The sequence below is a fragment of the Phascolarctos cinereus genome, unplaced genomic scaffold (assembly GCF_003287225.1).
Source record: "Phascolarctos cinereus isolate Bilbo 61053 unplaced genomic scaffold, phaCin_HiC Scaffold_5;HRSCAF=322, whole genome shotgun sequence".
Classification (NCBI taxonomy): Eukaryota; Metazoa; Chordata; class Mammalia; order Diprotodontia; family Phascolarctidae; genus Phascolarctos; species Phascolarctos cinereus.
The window spans coordinates 55,309,428-55,323,742 of NW_027555958.1; the positions used below are offsets into that span (position 1 = coordinate 55,309,428).

A 14,315-nucleotide genomic window follows, 5' to 3' on the forward strand; every position below is an offset into this window, starting at 1 on the left:
CCGGGAGGCCGTGCTTGTTTCGGACAGTTCCCAAGCCATTCATTTTCTCCTTCTCGCACTGAGTAGCACTGACGGGCCCAGAAGCCACAAATCTTGGGTCAGCCGGCTGGCAGTGACTCGTCCCCATGTGCGGGGCTCATGATAACCACCCCCGTTGCCCTCAGTCCAAAGCACGGCTTACTCCACGGCTGCTAAGGGGGCTGGGGAGTGTCAGTGGAGATTCAATATCAGCAAAGCTAATGCTAATCAACTCCTCAGAATGGGGACGCGAACTTCAGTCCCGTCCACGTAGGGAGAGGGACGTCGACGTTTCTTCCCCCCAACCCTTCCCCAAGGATCTAGGGCTAGAAGGGAAGGCTCATCTCGTCTTCCCCCGGCTCCCTAGGGTGCCCTCATCACTGTCCGCTCTTCCTTCAGGTCCGCCGCTATCCCAGGATTCCCGCCGCCGCCTCCGCCTCCTCTTTCCCGAGCGTCCGCGGGACGTGCAAGATGGCGGATGGCGGCGAAGCGGCGGCCTCTGCAGCGCCTACTCCTCCCCCTCCCGAGGGCCCCGGCTCATGCGCGGGCTGGGCCCAGCGCCTGCGGGCCGGGCTGGCGGGGGCCGGTGGCTCGCTGTGGGTCTTGGCCGGCCTGGGGTTGCTTTACGCTTTGAGAGCTCCCCTGAGGCTGTGTGAGAACCTGGCGGCGGGTGAGAGGCCACAGCCGCCCTGAGGCGGGGTGGGGGAGCCCCGGGGGTGGAGGGTGAGCGGAGGCGGGCGGGCGCCGGGTCCCTAGGGCGCGGGGCGGAGGAGGGAGGGGCAGGGGAGAGGGGAAGGGGGGCGCTCCCTTCCGGGACGTTCCCCCCTCCGCCCCGCCGCGGCCTGCAGCTGATTGTCAAACTGGAGCCCGGGCTGAGCCGGCGCGGGCTCCTCCCCTTCCCTGCCCGCGCTCCGCTTTCCGCGAGGAGAGCCCGGGGCAGGTTGTCACCCATCATTACCGACACTCCCTCCGTGCTCTTTAACCCTCGGCTGCCGAGGGCTTGGCTGGCGTGTCCTGCGGCTGTCTCTCGGTCCCGGCAGCCCCATTTTACCCATGAGGACGCGGGGAGAGGCGAAGCGATCCCGCAGCCCCCAGCACATTGCCTGGCGTCAGTGCATATTGATGGATATTGGGCAGAAACTAATTTGGAGGTGTTCTTTGACTTTACCTCCACAACACCTAACATGGAACTTTGCACGTAGCAGAAGCTTAATAAATGCGAACTGTTTGTGCAGGTTTAAATTTTAATCCCTATTAAAGCTTAAATTTAAGATAAAAAAGCCTAAAACTTTGGGGACACCCTGTATTTATTGCATTGCACCATCACACCTGTCCTCTTTTTTAAATTATTTTTTTTTTAATAATCAGAAATCTGACTTCTCTCCCTACCCTGGTTGGGGGTGGGGGACTTGAAGGATTAATGTCATACCAGTTCTTAAAAGATTTCTTAAGGGGGGTTGCCATAAGCCAGAAGTCTCAGACTGGCAACACTCCTGAGTGCCTGAACCAGGTTAAAACTATTGGGATATTTAACGAAGCAGATAAAAATACAATAAAATATACGTAACATTATCTTTTAAAACTGAGTCAATATGCAGCCCTCCAGGATCCGTGTGGATGGATTAGGACTGCTCTCTGTATTTGACTCCATTGCAACAATCTCAACAAGTTAGTGATTTTTGTGTTTGATGGCATGTACTGTCAAGAAGTTCATTCAGTAGATAAGTAATGAAATCCTGTTCTGTGTAAAGGTAGCTGGGTACAGTAGAAAGCACACTGTATTTATGGTTAGTTAGAGAACTTGAGTTTGAATATTTACTGCCTCAGTGACCTTGAACACTCATTTCATTTCTTTGGCCTAATTTTTCTCATCTATATAATGGTGAGTTTGCATCTTTTAGCTCCAAATCCTTTGATTCTTGTCTTGTAAGAAACTTTTTTGAGAGGCAGCAAGTTTCAAGGTATGATGCTTAGAGAGCAGACTTTAGATTCAGGGTTAACTGGGCTTAACTCTTGAGTATGAAACATATTACCTGTGTGACCCCGGACAAGTCATTGGACTGCTCAACTCCCCGAGGAACTCTTGAGATTGTAAGTTGTTGAGCAACTCATTACTAGTCCTTTTTGGTAGAAGGAATTTCCTCACCAGGAATTTCTTACATTGATTAAATCACAGGCTTGGACCAAGGTACTGTAACCAATACAAAGAAAAGTAAGATGTGATCTTTGCCATTATGGAAAGGACATAATCTGTAATAATAAAGCATAAATTGTAATACAAGGTAGGATATGAAAGTAAAATGAAAATGACAAGAAGATATTGGTGAAGATCAAGTACATTTGAGCTGGGCCAGGGTTGAAGTGGAGGAGGGAGGACACTCCACACAGGGAACATTAGAAACAAGACTCACAGGTGGAAAATTCAAGACTAGGTTTGAGAAGAACAAAGATGCCTTCCTGCTGCCCAGGAAGTTGTTTTCCCGAGGTTCCTGCCTAGTCTTAATTATTCTTTATTCTGGGCCGTAGTGTGATGTAGTTCAAGAAATAAGCAGAACCACAAACAATAAATGAGTCAAGCAAACGTTGTTCTGTGGTGCAATGAGAGAATAAAATAGTCACTTGCATTAGAAGTTGAATGAATCTGGTCTTATCAATTCACTTTGCTGCATTCATACGCTCAGTATTTGCAGTATTCTCTGAGGACAAATTTCCATCCCTCATTTTAACCATACATGCTCTATTTTACATATCATATTTGACTTTTAATTTTTAAAAAAACTTCCTTCTTAAAACTTAGAGTGTTTAAGAAAAGGTATTTCCTGAAGTAAATGTTTCATGCAGGGGTGGGCAATCTGTGGCCTCAAGGCCACATGTGGCCCTCTAGGTCCTCGAGCAAGGCCATGTGTGGCCTTGAGGCCTTAGGTTCCCCACCCCTGGCTTAGTTCATTATTTAGTCTTCAAGGACAATACCAAAGTCAAAATCATTCTCAGAGCTCTTTCTGCTACATTTATTATTGATTTATTTTGATTCTCTACCCCAGAAAGACTTTCTCAGAATGAATGGTTCCTGATTCATGCCTTCCATTTTCTAGGTCAAATTTTAGCATTCTTTTTTGAAAAAATAAGTATGTCAGCAAAACAATTAAGGAGTGACTTGGTGTCTCTAGTAAAAGCTCTGTCTGAGGGAAGTTTAGTAAGCTGTCCATCCACTTAGAAAAGTAAATATAATTGAGTATGACTAAGAGATTATTGGTTTCCTTTACAAAAGCAAGCACTTTTGTAATGCTTCTTGGAATTCCACAAATTAATGACATAAAATTCTAAGAAGATTAGATTTTAATTCTGCCTTGATTTTAATTCTGCATAAGAAGTAATAACAAAATGGAAGCTATTGGTTTCCAGTAATCTTTTTGGAATTTGCATTTTTTCAAAATGAGATTTTTCTACATTAATGACTCTTATTCATATGTACATTTGTGTTTTCATCCTCCTTAAATATATCTCAGAATTTGAGTGTTTTTTCACTTGGACATTATTTTCTCGTTGCAGTGACAGCATTTTTAAATTCTTTGACTCCAAAATTCTATGTGGCACTAACAGGGACATCATCTCTAATATCTGGACTAATATTTGTAAGTAGTTTGTATTTTTTTCATTCATGTTGTGCATTTATTAGTGCAAATCTTGAAAAACAGATGATGGCAAAGTAAATTGTGAATGTGTAAAAATCTGAAAAAAGCAGGAGTATAGCATGTTTATACTAGTGAACTCTTCTTATTTCTCCTCTCTAGGTGGTGCTCTCCAGCTGTAGTAGAAATAATGATGTTTAGCTGTACCAGATGTTTCACAGTAACTTTAGTGTATTGACCACTGAATTAAAGTGAAAAGCTGGTCATAAGACATGGATTACTTTGATTCATTTTTGTGCATTATTAAGGAATCCAGAGTAAAAGCTAAGTGTGAAATACAGGCCTCAAAATGAAATTATTTGTAAATTTTATTCATGGTTAAACATATACTAGACAAGCATAAAATATATCTAAATGTTGTACCTGAAAGCAGTGGGTTTTTAATATGCAAAAGAAGGTAAATTTACATAAACTTTCGATAGCAGCTTTAAATAAAAACATGAGTATTCAGAGTTAAATCTATTTTGTTCTGATTCTAGGTATGTATGAAATAACAGCTAAAGGTTGTTCCTAAAACCAATGGGTTTTCAAGTAAAGTTTCTATGGTTATCTTTAACTCTCATTCTACACGTTGTAAATTAGTATTCGTTGTATAAGACCATGTGTTTAATAATTCCATGTATGTACATATTTTGAGAGAAGTTGTGAAAAAATATGATAATATAACACCAGTGTAGTAATTAAAAATCAGTAGGAGCCAACATTTTATAGTATTGTAGTTGTTGCAAAAAAAAAAAATCATTGGTAGTTCATTTGGTGAAGGACAGTTTGTTTTTCCTGACTTTGAAGCAATCAAATTTTAATTTTTGTGTCTCCTGAACAATTTTTACTTGTGAAATGTTTTCTGTTTTAAAGAATTTTCTTCCTACTTCTTAGGAAGATGCTAAAGTGGGACCACGTTCAGTGATTATTAACTGCCTGTTGCCTTGGTAGGAAGAGAAGTCGAATTAAGCCATTTCAGGTCAAGCATGAAACAGCTGTAGTATGGTGGCAGAAAAGGAGCCAACCTGAGTTCCAGCTCTGCACACAGTCTTACTGCTGGTAGTTTATCAACTAGTAGAAGAGTTGAGACATATAGACAAATAATTGTGTTACAAGGTGTAATAAAGTTCCTGACAAAATGCTTTAATAAATTTGAGGAGGAAAAGATCATTTTGGGACTGGGAGAAGGAATCCAGAAAGGCTTCATGGGGAGGTGACACCTTAGCTGGGCTTTGAAAGAAGAGAAGGATTTTAAACAGGTGAAGAAGATATGAGAATGTATTCCAGGCATCGGGGAAGGTAGAAGCAAAGGCCTGAATGAGTGTACTGATGCAAAGAAAACAGTATGAGGTTGGGGAATAGCTTGGAGTTCTATTTGGTTGAAGCATGGATACGTGCAGTAGGTTGAAGCTAGATTGCAGAAGAAGACCTTAAGTGTTAGGCTAAAAAGTTTGAATTTTATTTTCTAAGCCCTGGAAAGCCACTGAATATTTTTAAGCAGCAGTGTTTTGGACAGCAGACTTATACATTAGATTGATTATTTTGATAGCTATGTGAAAAATGAAATGGAGGAGAAAACTGAGAGACCATTTAGAAGATTATTTTAGTATTCTATGTAAGAGATGACTAGGGCCTGAACTTGAATGGTAGTCAAATTAATAGAGATGAAGGGATGGATGTGGGGGATGTTTTAGAGGTAGAATTGACAATACTTGCAAGTATTTGGATGTGGGTGGTGAGCAAGAAAGAATAGTCAATTATACCAAGTTTTCCAGTCAAGATGATGGGAAATTGTATTTATTTATATGAATTCGTTTTTAGTGTGCTGGAAAATGACGGTTTAAACCCTGAGTTTGTCTAACATATTTGTCATAATGCCTATTAAAGCAAAAAAAAAATTACTGAAGTTTTGGAAGATTTTATTTTTTCAGACATCCATCTACTTGACGTATTTGTGGTTATATGAAAAGTTTAAGAATGGTTGTGATTTTGGTTGTGGGTAAGCTTTATATTTTAAATAAAAGAAAAGAACACATTTACCAGAAGAGTGTCTCTTCAGTTGGTTGTTTGAAAGAAATGTACATATATGAGAGCCTCTTATATTAAATTTCTGCAGTCAAGATGTAGAAAACTTCATTTTGAAGTGTGAATATGAAATCTGTGGTAGGATAGCAAGATAGTTCATAGAATGTTGACTTTGGATTTAAGAAGACCTGTCTCTGACATTGATTAACTATGTGACCCTGGTTAAGGTATTTTAACCTGCGTGTATCTCAGACAACTCCTTAGGATGTATCTACTAAGGTATAGATCAGTTGCCATCTGAGTAGTGAAGGGAATTCCCATACTTGGAGTTCCCCATGATGAAGAAATCATAGATCCTTTGAACATTCCTGTATATATGGAATCATAGATTTAGAGCTGGAAGACACCTGAGAAGTCATCTAGTCCTTCCTCCTTTTGCAGTTGAGGACTGAAGCCAGAAGTCATGAAATACCAGAGCTGGGATTCAAATCTAGGAGCTCTGACTTAGAGCTCTTTCTGTTACTCTGTGTGTGTGTGTGTGTGTGTGTGTAATTTGATAAAATTAGTTTGGTCATTTTCAGAATAAAGGGCACTTTAATGTTGGAATATAAACCATTGTGATGACTTGCCTGCAGATTTTTGCTTTGGAGTTATTGATTGCTTTTGGTATCCTGTAGAAACAGGTAGGAGCAGCTAGGTGGCACAGTAGATAGAGCACCGGCCCTGGAGTCAGGAGGACCTGAGTTCAAATTGTTCTCAGACACATAATACTTCCTAGCTACGTGATTCTGAGCAAGTCACTTAACCCCAATTGCCTCACTTAAAAAAAAAAAAGAGAAAGAAAAAGAAAAAAAAAGAAACAGGAAAGCTGTGACTACTGTGTTTGATAAATGTGTTCAATGGGGAACTTCAACTGTTCTGAATTAATACTTTTTAAAAAATTACAGCTATTTCAAAATGATTTTGTTCCTATCTTAAACTTTCTGTACCACTAATAGTGCAATCTAAAACAGGTGTTAGATTATTTAAAAGTTAAATTTGGGTGATGAAATAAATACAATTCCTGCCTTTACTGTTTTTGAAGTTTTTCATGGATTAAGTATCTTCTAGTTTAATTTGAAGTTGTTTAAAACTTGATGTTAACTCTTATGGCAAAGGAGATGTTTCTTTGTTTAGTATATTTTATTGGTTTTGTTTTAAGAACAAGATCTGGTTTAAAATACTGACTTAAATGGGAATAACTTTTAAAAAAAGGTCAATTTGACTTTGAGTTCGCAGTGACCATATCTGTCTTAAGTGCTGTTTTCTGTTTTTTTACAGATATTTGAATGGTGGTACTTCCGGAAGTATGGCACATCATTTATTGAGCAAGTATCTATAAGCCATTTGCGGCCACTTATTGGAGGGACAGAGAACAAAGAACCTTCTCCTTCTGGTAGCAGGGAAGCTGATACCAATAGACAAAATTTGTCAGGTGACTAATATGTCTAATCTTGATTTTTTTAAAGTACAAAATAGGCAAGTCTCTTTTTTTCCTCACTTTCTTTAGTTTTTATTTTTTTAAATTAAATTTTATTTTATTTTCGAATAAAGGTCAGCCTTCTCTCTCGCCCACTTGTTTTTTCCCCACCTCGAGGAAGGAAGCAAAACAAAACCCCTGTTACAAGTATGTATAGTTAAGAAAAACAAAATTTCTCATCGGTTACGTTTGAACAAAATGTCTCAATCTGCACTGAGTTGCTCACCTGTCTGTCAGGAGATGGGCAGCATATTTCATCATGAGGCCTCAGGATTTGTGGTTAGTCAATGTGTTGGTCACAGCTCCCAAGTTTTCTTTTTACATAAACACACACACACACACACACACATACACACATACATACACATACGTATGTATATATGTGTATATATACAAATACACATATATACTCACATATACACATACATATATAGACACACATATATATGCACATAAGTGTGTATAATTTTGTTTATTTTAATCTTCTAAGATCCTTCTAACCCTCTTATGCCAAGCTCCCCCTTCCCCCCATTGAAAACTCAAGAAAAACAAAAATCATTGTGTATGCATGTGTAGTCAGTCTAAACAAATTTCCACATTGGCCACATTCTAAAAAAATATTTGTCTCATTCTGCCCTCATTCTGTGCTCTTTTTCAAGAAGTGGGTAGCATGCTTCATCATTAATCCTGTGGAATCCTGGTTGATCATTAATAAGGTCAGTGATTAGAATTTAGCACAATAGTATTCTATCACATTTATATACCATAACTTGTTCATTCTCCAGTGGACAAGGACCAAAGGTTATCATTCCTTGCCACCTCAAAAAGAGCTATAATAAAATTTTATAATTCTTAGAATTTGTTTTGCTTGGGACTGATTACTCCCTTAGTCTACCTTCTCTCTAATTCCCACTCCTTCTTTTCCCCTTTCCCTTTGATTACACATTTGAGTGAAAGATATTTCTGTATGCAGCTCTGTGTGTGTGTGTTCGTGTGTGTGTATGTGTGTGTGTTCTTTCTCCTTTTGACCAGTTGAGATGAGAGTGAGGTTCAAGTGTCTACTTCTATCCCTTCCACATTTTTGTATAGATAACTACTTGGGGTTATGTGGTGTTCAAGGAGCACTAGCACCTCTGGTGTGAGGACTTGCAGAGCCCTTTTCGGGGCTGCTCATCTATCTTTGGTATCTACCTGGCACTCAGCTCTCTCACCTGTGGCTCCAAGAAGCTGTAGCATGCTCAGTGGCCACACCCCAGAAAACCTTTTCAGCTGACAAGCTAAACCAGGTTGAGGGTAACCTATGGGCCTCAAATCTGTTGGTGAGTTAGGGGGGTGTCTACTCAAGCATAAGAAGACTTCCCCCATGTGGAATGGGAAGATGAGAACAGTTTGTTCCAGTGGCACTGAAGGTGGCTGAAGCAGGCACTATGGAGAGCTTAGAGCATGGTCAGGAATTGAAGATGCCAGAGTCATCCATGCATCCCAGGCCATTGCCAGTCAACTTGACTTTTGTCTTGCCGCTGGACTTTGATGACTCTAGAAGAGAGAGTGAGGCTGCTGACTTTGTGCGACCATGCCTCACTAAATCCAGTTAATGCCAGTACATTACCTGTGATATCATTGGTCCACTTTGGAAATGAAGGACAAACAACTTGTGCACTCCGATTATGTGAGATGTTCTCCCCCCCTCCAGTATATCCCTCTTCTTCTCTTTTCATTCTTAGGATCATCAAGGCATGACAGGACTACTCTCAGGCCTTGTCTAATTGAATTTCCTAAAAGAGAGACATGTATCATCTCCCCATGTTTAAATGCTAGCAGTTTATTCTTGTTTAGTCCTTTATCATTGTTCATTCATGTTTACCTTTTTATCTTTCTTTTCACTTCTGTGTTTGTACTTCAGAGTTTCTCTGCAGCTCTAGTCTTTTGATAAGGAATGCTTGGAAGTCCTCTATTTTATTAAAGGCCCATTTTTTCCCCTGTAGCATTATATACAGTTTTGATGGCTAAGTTATTCTTAGCTATAAGCTGATATCCTTCTGGAATATTGTATTCCAAGCTCTCTGCTCCTTTATAGTGGTAACTGCTAAATTGTGTGTGATCCTGACTTTGACTCCTGTGTACTTGAATTCTTACTTTCTAATTGTTTGCAGTATGTTTTTTTCTTTTACCTTGAAGCTCTGGATTTTAGTTATGATGTATCTGGGAGTTTTCTTTTTAGTGTTTCTTTTATCTTAGGAGGTGGATTCTTTATGTTTTCACTTTGCCCTCTGGTTCTAAGATATATGGATAATTTTCTTTCATAATTTCTTGAAATATGGTGTTTAGGTTCTTTTTTTGATTATAACATTCAAAGTTCAATGATTATTAAATTTTTTCTCCTGGATCTATTTTCTAGGTCAGTTATTTTTGATATGAGATATCATACTTTTTTTCCATTTTTTCAGCCTTTTGGTTTTTTTTTTTTAATATTTCCTTTTGGCTCATGGAGTCATTGGCTTTATTTGGTCCATTCTAATTTTGTTTTATTTTGTTTTTGCTAGGCAATGGGGGTAAGTGACTTGCCCAGGGTCACACAGCTAGTGTCAGATGTCTGAGGCTGAATTTGAACTCAGGTTCTCCGGACTCCAGGGCCAATGCTTTATCCACTGAGCCACCTGGCTGCCCCCGTCCATTCTAATTTTCAGGGAGTTTGTTGCTTGGGCAAGGTTTTGTACTTTTTGTGCCAAGCTGTTAATCCCTTCCATTTCTTTCTTCCATAGCTCTCATTTCTTTTCTAGGTTTTTCTTCAAGCACTCTCATTCCATTTATAAAAACATTTTAAACTAATTTTTAAACTCAATTTATTTGTCTTAGGAGTTCTAGTTGAGTTTGTGCCCAAGGTATATTTTTCTCTGAAGCATGCTTATAGATATTTTGAAGTCATTCTCTTCTGTGCTTATGTGTTGGGCATCCTGTCACCATAATAGCTCATTATAGTCAGGGTCTTATTTACCCATTCTCCCAGCTTCCTTCCTGACTTTGGATGAGGTGTTAGGGCTGGGCTGTGTGGCACTTCCAGGTTGGTCCTGTTGCTGCTTTCTTGCGTAGGGAGTGTGGTGTTATTCTAGGATATCAGGGACACACTTGGGACCTGTTCCCTAAAGGGTCTGATCAAAGCCAAGTGTGATGGCTGCCCCCCTGGCCTGAGCCTGTGCAGGAGTAGATGCTACTGGACTCAGCATCCATCAGGCACCTGGAAAGCTCTGTTGGTTCAGAGAGGCTGCATGGTAGGCTCTCCTTTGGTTTGGAATTCCTTCCTTGGTTATTCTTCTGCAGGCTGGGCTATATGGGCCCTGCTTTGCTTCTGAGGTCTTGGCCATAACTGCTGCTGCTGGTGTGCAGATTTCTTTTTTCTCCATATACTGCCTGTGGCCTGCCTACCCAGGAATGGAAATGCCACTGGGCAGGTCCCCTTCTCACTCCACCCTGAATTTGTGACTAGAGATTGGGGAATGGATGATAAAGCTGCCAGTTAATACCTGTCAGAGTGCCACATTGCATCTGAGACCTTTTCTTGTGGTACACAGCCTCTCCCTAGGTGCTGTAGTGGTCACTTAACCTTGTCCCTAGTGCCCACCTTTCTGGTTGTCTCTCTATGCTCAGCTGTTCTGGACAAAGGACTCACTGTGATTATTTCTTATTTCCCTTGTCTGAGTTTTCTAAATCTGTTAGGAGGCGTTTGTGGAAAGGACTTTGACAGTTTTGCTTTCTATCACTCTACCATCTTTGCTCTGCCCTCCTCTGCTCTCTTTAAGGGAGCTGCAGTCCTCAGTTATGCATAGTCAGCTTTTAAATCTAGACTAACTTTCCCATATTATAAAATACATACTCTTTGTCCCCCCCTGCTGTTATTAGTCTAAATCAAACAGAATTAGGAAAAATTTATTGGGGCATGTGAAAAATGATTTATTCTATCACTAGACGTAGATGATTTGGGGATTATTGGCTTTGCTGCTTTCTTTCTATTCTACACAGATCATCTAATTCTATTGTAATAACATTTCAGAAGACTTGTGATTTAATTAGTATGGGTACTCTTCCCAGCAATGTAGCCCCCTACTTCCCCAGTCACACTTTAGTAGACAGTTTCCTGAGTCGCCATATCCAAGGAGTTCATGCCCATTGGTCAGTTTTATGGCGGTGAGCTTTTCTGAACTTAGATTGGGCTTTGAACAACAGTCCATCATCTATACTTGAAATATTTCTAGCAGGGTCAACTCTAAGTAAGAACTTGAACACTGCTAGCATAGCCTTTTGGAACCCAGGGATGCCACCATGCCACAATTAAACATTTGGGTTTTTGTTGTTGTTGTTGTTGTTCAATTGTTTCAGTCGTATGCGACTCTTTGTGACCCTATTTTGGGGTTTTCTTGGCAAAGATAGAGTGGTTTGTCATTTTCTTCTCTAGCTCATTTTATAGGTGAGGAACTGAGGCAAACAGGGTTAAGTGACTTCCCCAAGGCCACGTGGCTAGTAAATGTCTGAGGCCAGATTTGAATTCATGAAGATGATTCTTCCTGATTTCAAGCCCAGTGCTGTATCCACTGGGCCACCTAGTTTCTCAAGTAGAATGTTAGTGGAGGATTAAAAAACATTAATAAAGCTATTTTACCAGATTGATGATTTTGACCCACCTTGCTTAAAAAAATCAACTGTTGTAGTCAGATAATTTGTTTTAAAACCACCACCACTGCCACCACAAACATCAAATGGAAATCAAGGCTAATAGTCTTTCAGAAGTACAGGGAGGGGTGGTAGCAATTTCATATCTTAGAGGCTGAACATTCCATGGAAATTCAGAAAGAGAGAACAATTATTGCCTAATGCAAATACATAGTAGAACGTGTATTTTTGCTATTTATTCACAAAGAAAAGATATTATTTTCACAATAGCTATAATTCTATGGAAATTTTTCTGTGCCATGTCCTAGCTGATATTTACTATAGTAATCTTCCTAAAATAACATACTTAATGTTATTCCATAGTTTGAAAACTTTAAATGGTTTTCCATGCCTACTGAATAATATCTAAACCACTAGAATAAAAATCGAATAGAAAGGGATCCCTGTATGGATTTAGAACATCACAAATTAACATATCTCTGTTGTATTGTATTTTTATTTTATTTTGTTAAACATTTCCCAATTACATTTTAATCTGATCCCAGCACTAGTAAGTTTTGAGAGTTTGGGAGTTTGCAGGCTGTCTGATAAATTGCTTAGCCTGCTATTCAAGGCTCTTCTAGAGCTGGCCTGCCTTTCCAACCTAACTTCTAGCCAGATTGGGTGACTGCAGCACACACCCTACATTTTCCCGTTCTTTGCCCTTGTTCATAAATATCTACCCCTTCAAGTTCTTACTCGGCCTTTAAGGCTAACTAAAATAATACTCCCTCCTTTGGACTTCTTCCTGTTTTCTCCTAGCAGGAAGTTAGCTCTCCTTCGCTGAACTTCTTGAATATTTTACCTGCTTCTTTATAGTGTAGGTATCTGTTTCTTTGTCTTATCTTTTCTGATGTCTTTAGAGATAGGGACCAAATTTTAATCATTGTTTTCCCCACAGCACCTAGCACAGTAGAAAGTACTTAGTAAATATATGGTGAATGAATGAATTTAATGGTCTCTCTCATGTCCAAGTATTATTTCTTTAATTGTCATATGTAGTTTTTCTGTCATAATTTTATATATGTTTTCATTTTACTTTTCTAGAATGCAAGGTATGGCGAAACCCTTTAAATCTTTTCAGAGGAGCTGAATATAGAAGGTATTTTAATTTAATTTTAAAATATATTAGTAATAATGATATTTAGTTCCTGATGAAAAATGCTATGGAAACACCACATATTTTGTGAATATTAAAACTACTGCTGTTCTGTGAAATAGGTTAACAGTTTTGCCCCATTTGTGGGTGGGAAACTTAGGCAGTATAGTAGATAGAGCACCAGCCTTGAAGTCAGGAGGACCTGAGTTCAAATCTGGCCTCAGACCAAACATGACGCTAGGTGTGTGACCCTGGGCAAGTCACTTATATAGAGTATATATATTTTTTTGTTTTTGTTTTTAGGCAGTTAGGGCTAAGTGACTTGCCCAGGGTCACACAGCTAGTAAGTACCAAGTGTTTGGTCTGAGGCTGGATTTGAACTCAGGTCCTACCTGACTTCAGGGCCAGTGCTCTATCCACTGTGCCACCTAGCTGCCCTCTGAAACTAGAGTATATTAAGGCAGTGTGATTTGCCTAAGGCTTAGCTTGTAGAAACATTGTTATTATTGTTTCCTTCAGTTCAGTAAACATTTATTAAGTGCCTGCTATGTACAAAGTCCTGTGCTGGCACCGAGGGTACAGAGACAAAATCCTACCCTTGAGGTGTTTATATTCTGCTCAAATCCAATAAGCATTTTTCCTTCAATAATAATAAGAAACATTCCTTCAGAACAAATATTCTCTTGATATACAATTTAGGAAATAGATATTTTGACTCTCAGTAGTTACAGAAAGTATTCAGAAATAATCAGGATAAAAGAACATTTCACATGTCAGCATATTTCCCAATAAGACACTAAACTTCAAAAATGCTAGGGGGGCATTTACTCAAGTATTTCACTTTGAATATAAATATGTTATTATAGGACTCCACTTGGTTTTAGTTTAGTATGCTTTTCCTGGTTATTGGGGTGTGTGTGTGTGTGTGTGTGTGTGTGTGTGTGTGTGTGCGTGCGCGTGCGTGTGTGTGTGTGTGTGTGTGTGTGTGTGTGTGTTTACCTATCCTGCTTTGTGTATTTGTTTCCTAATAACGTTGGGCATTTTTACACTACATAGAAATATATATATTTTTAGTTTTGTCATCTGGCTATTACTCTTTGCTTTTGGTCACTATTGTATTTTATTTGACCATTTCAAAATTAAGAAGTGCCATCGTTCAATTTGAGGCGAATTGAAATATTTTCTTAGGCAATGATAGCAACATTTTCATGAATCTCTTGATAACTTGGGGAATAGTTCTTTGAGGTGTTTTTTGTTTTCTTAAGAGCTTTGATAAGGG

General features: G+C 39.4%; 1 protein-coding gene across 4 annotated transcripts in view; it reads left to right on the forward strand.

Moving 5' to 3' along the window:
* Positions 1 to 85: 85 nt before the first annotated feature.
* Positions 86 to 14,315, forward strand: part of ST7L (suppression of tumorigenicity 7 like) — a 59,187-nt gene continuing 44,957 nt past the window's right edge. For 3 of the 4 annotated variants that reach the window (XM_021001851.2, XM_021001845.2, XM_021001855.2), the window contains exons 1-4: positions 86 to 688; positions 3,568 to 3,650; positions 7,035 to 7,188; positions 12,985 to 13,039. In XM_021001851.2, the coding sequence (XP_020857510.1) occupies positions 490 to 688; positions 3,568 to 3,650; positions 7,035 to 7,188; positions 12,985 to 13,039 (491 nt within the window). In that variant the 5' untranslated portion in view covers positions 86 to 489. Of the gene's footprint in view, positions 689 to 838; positions 1,687 to 3,567; positions 3,651 to 7,034; positions 7,189 to 12,984; positions 13,040 to 14,315 lie in introns of those variants that run through there. The other variant, XM_021001859.2, reaches the window with a different exon arrangement.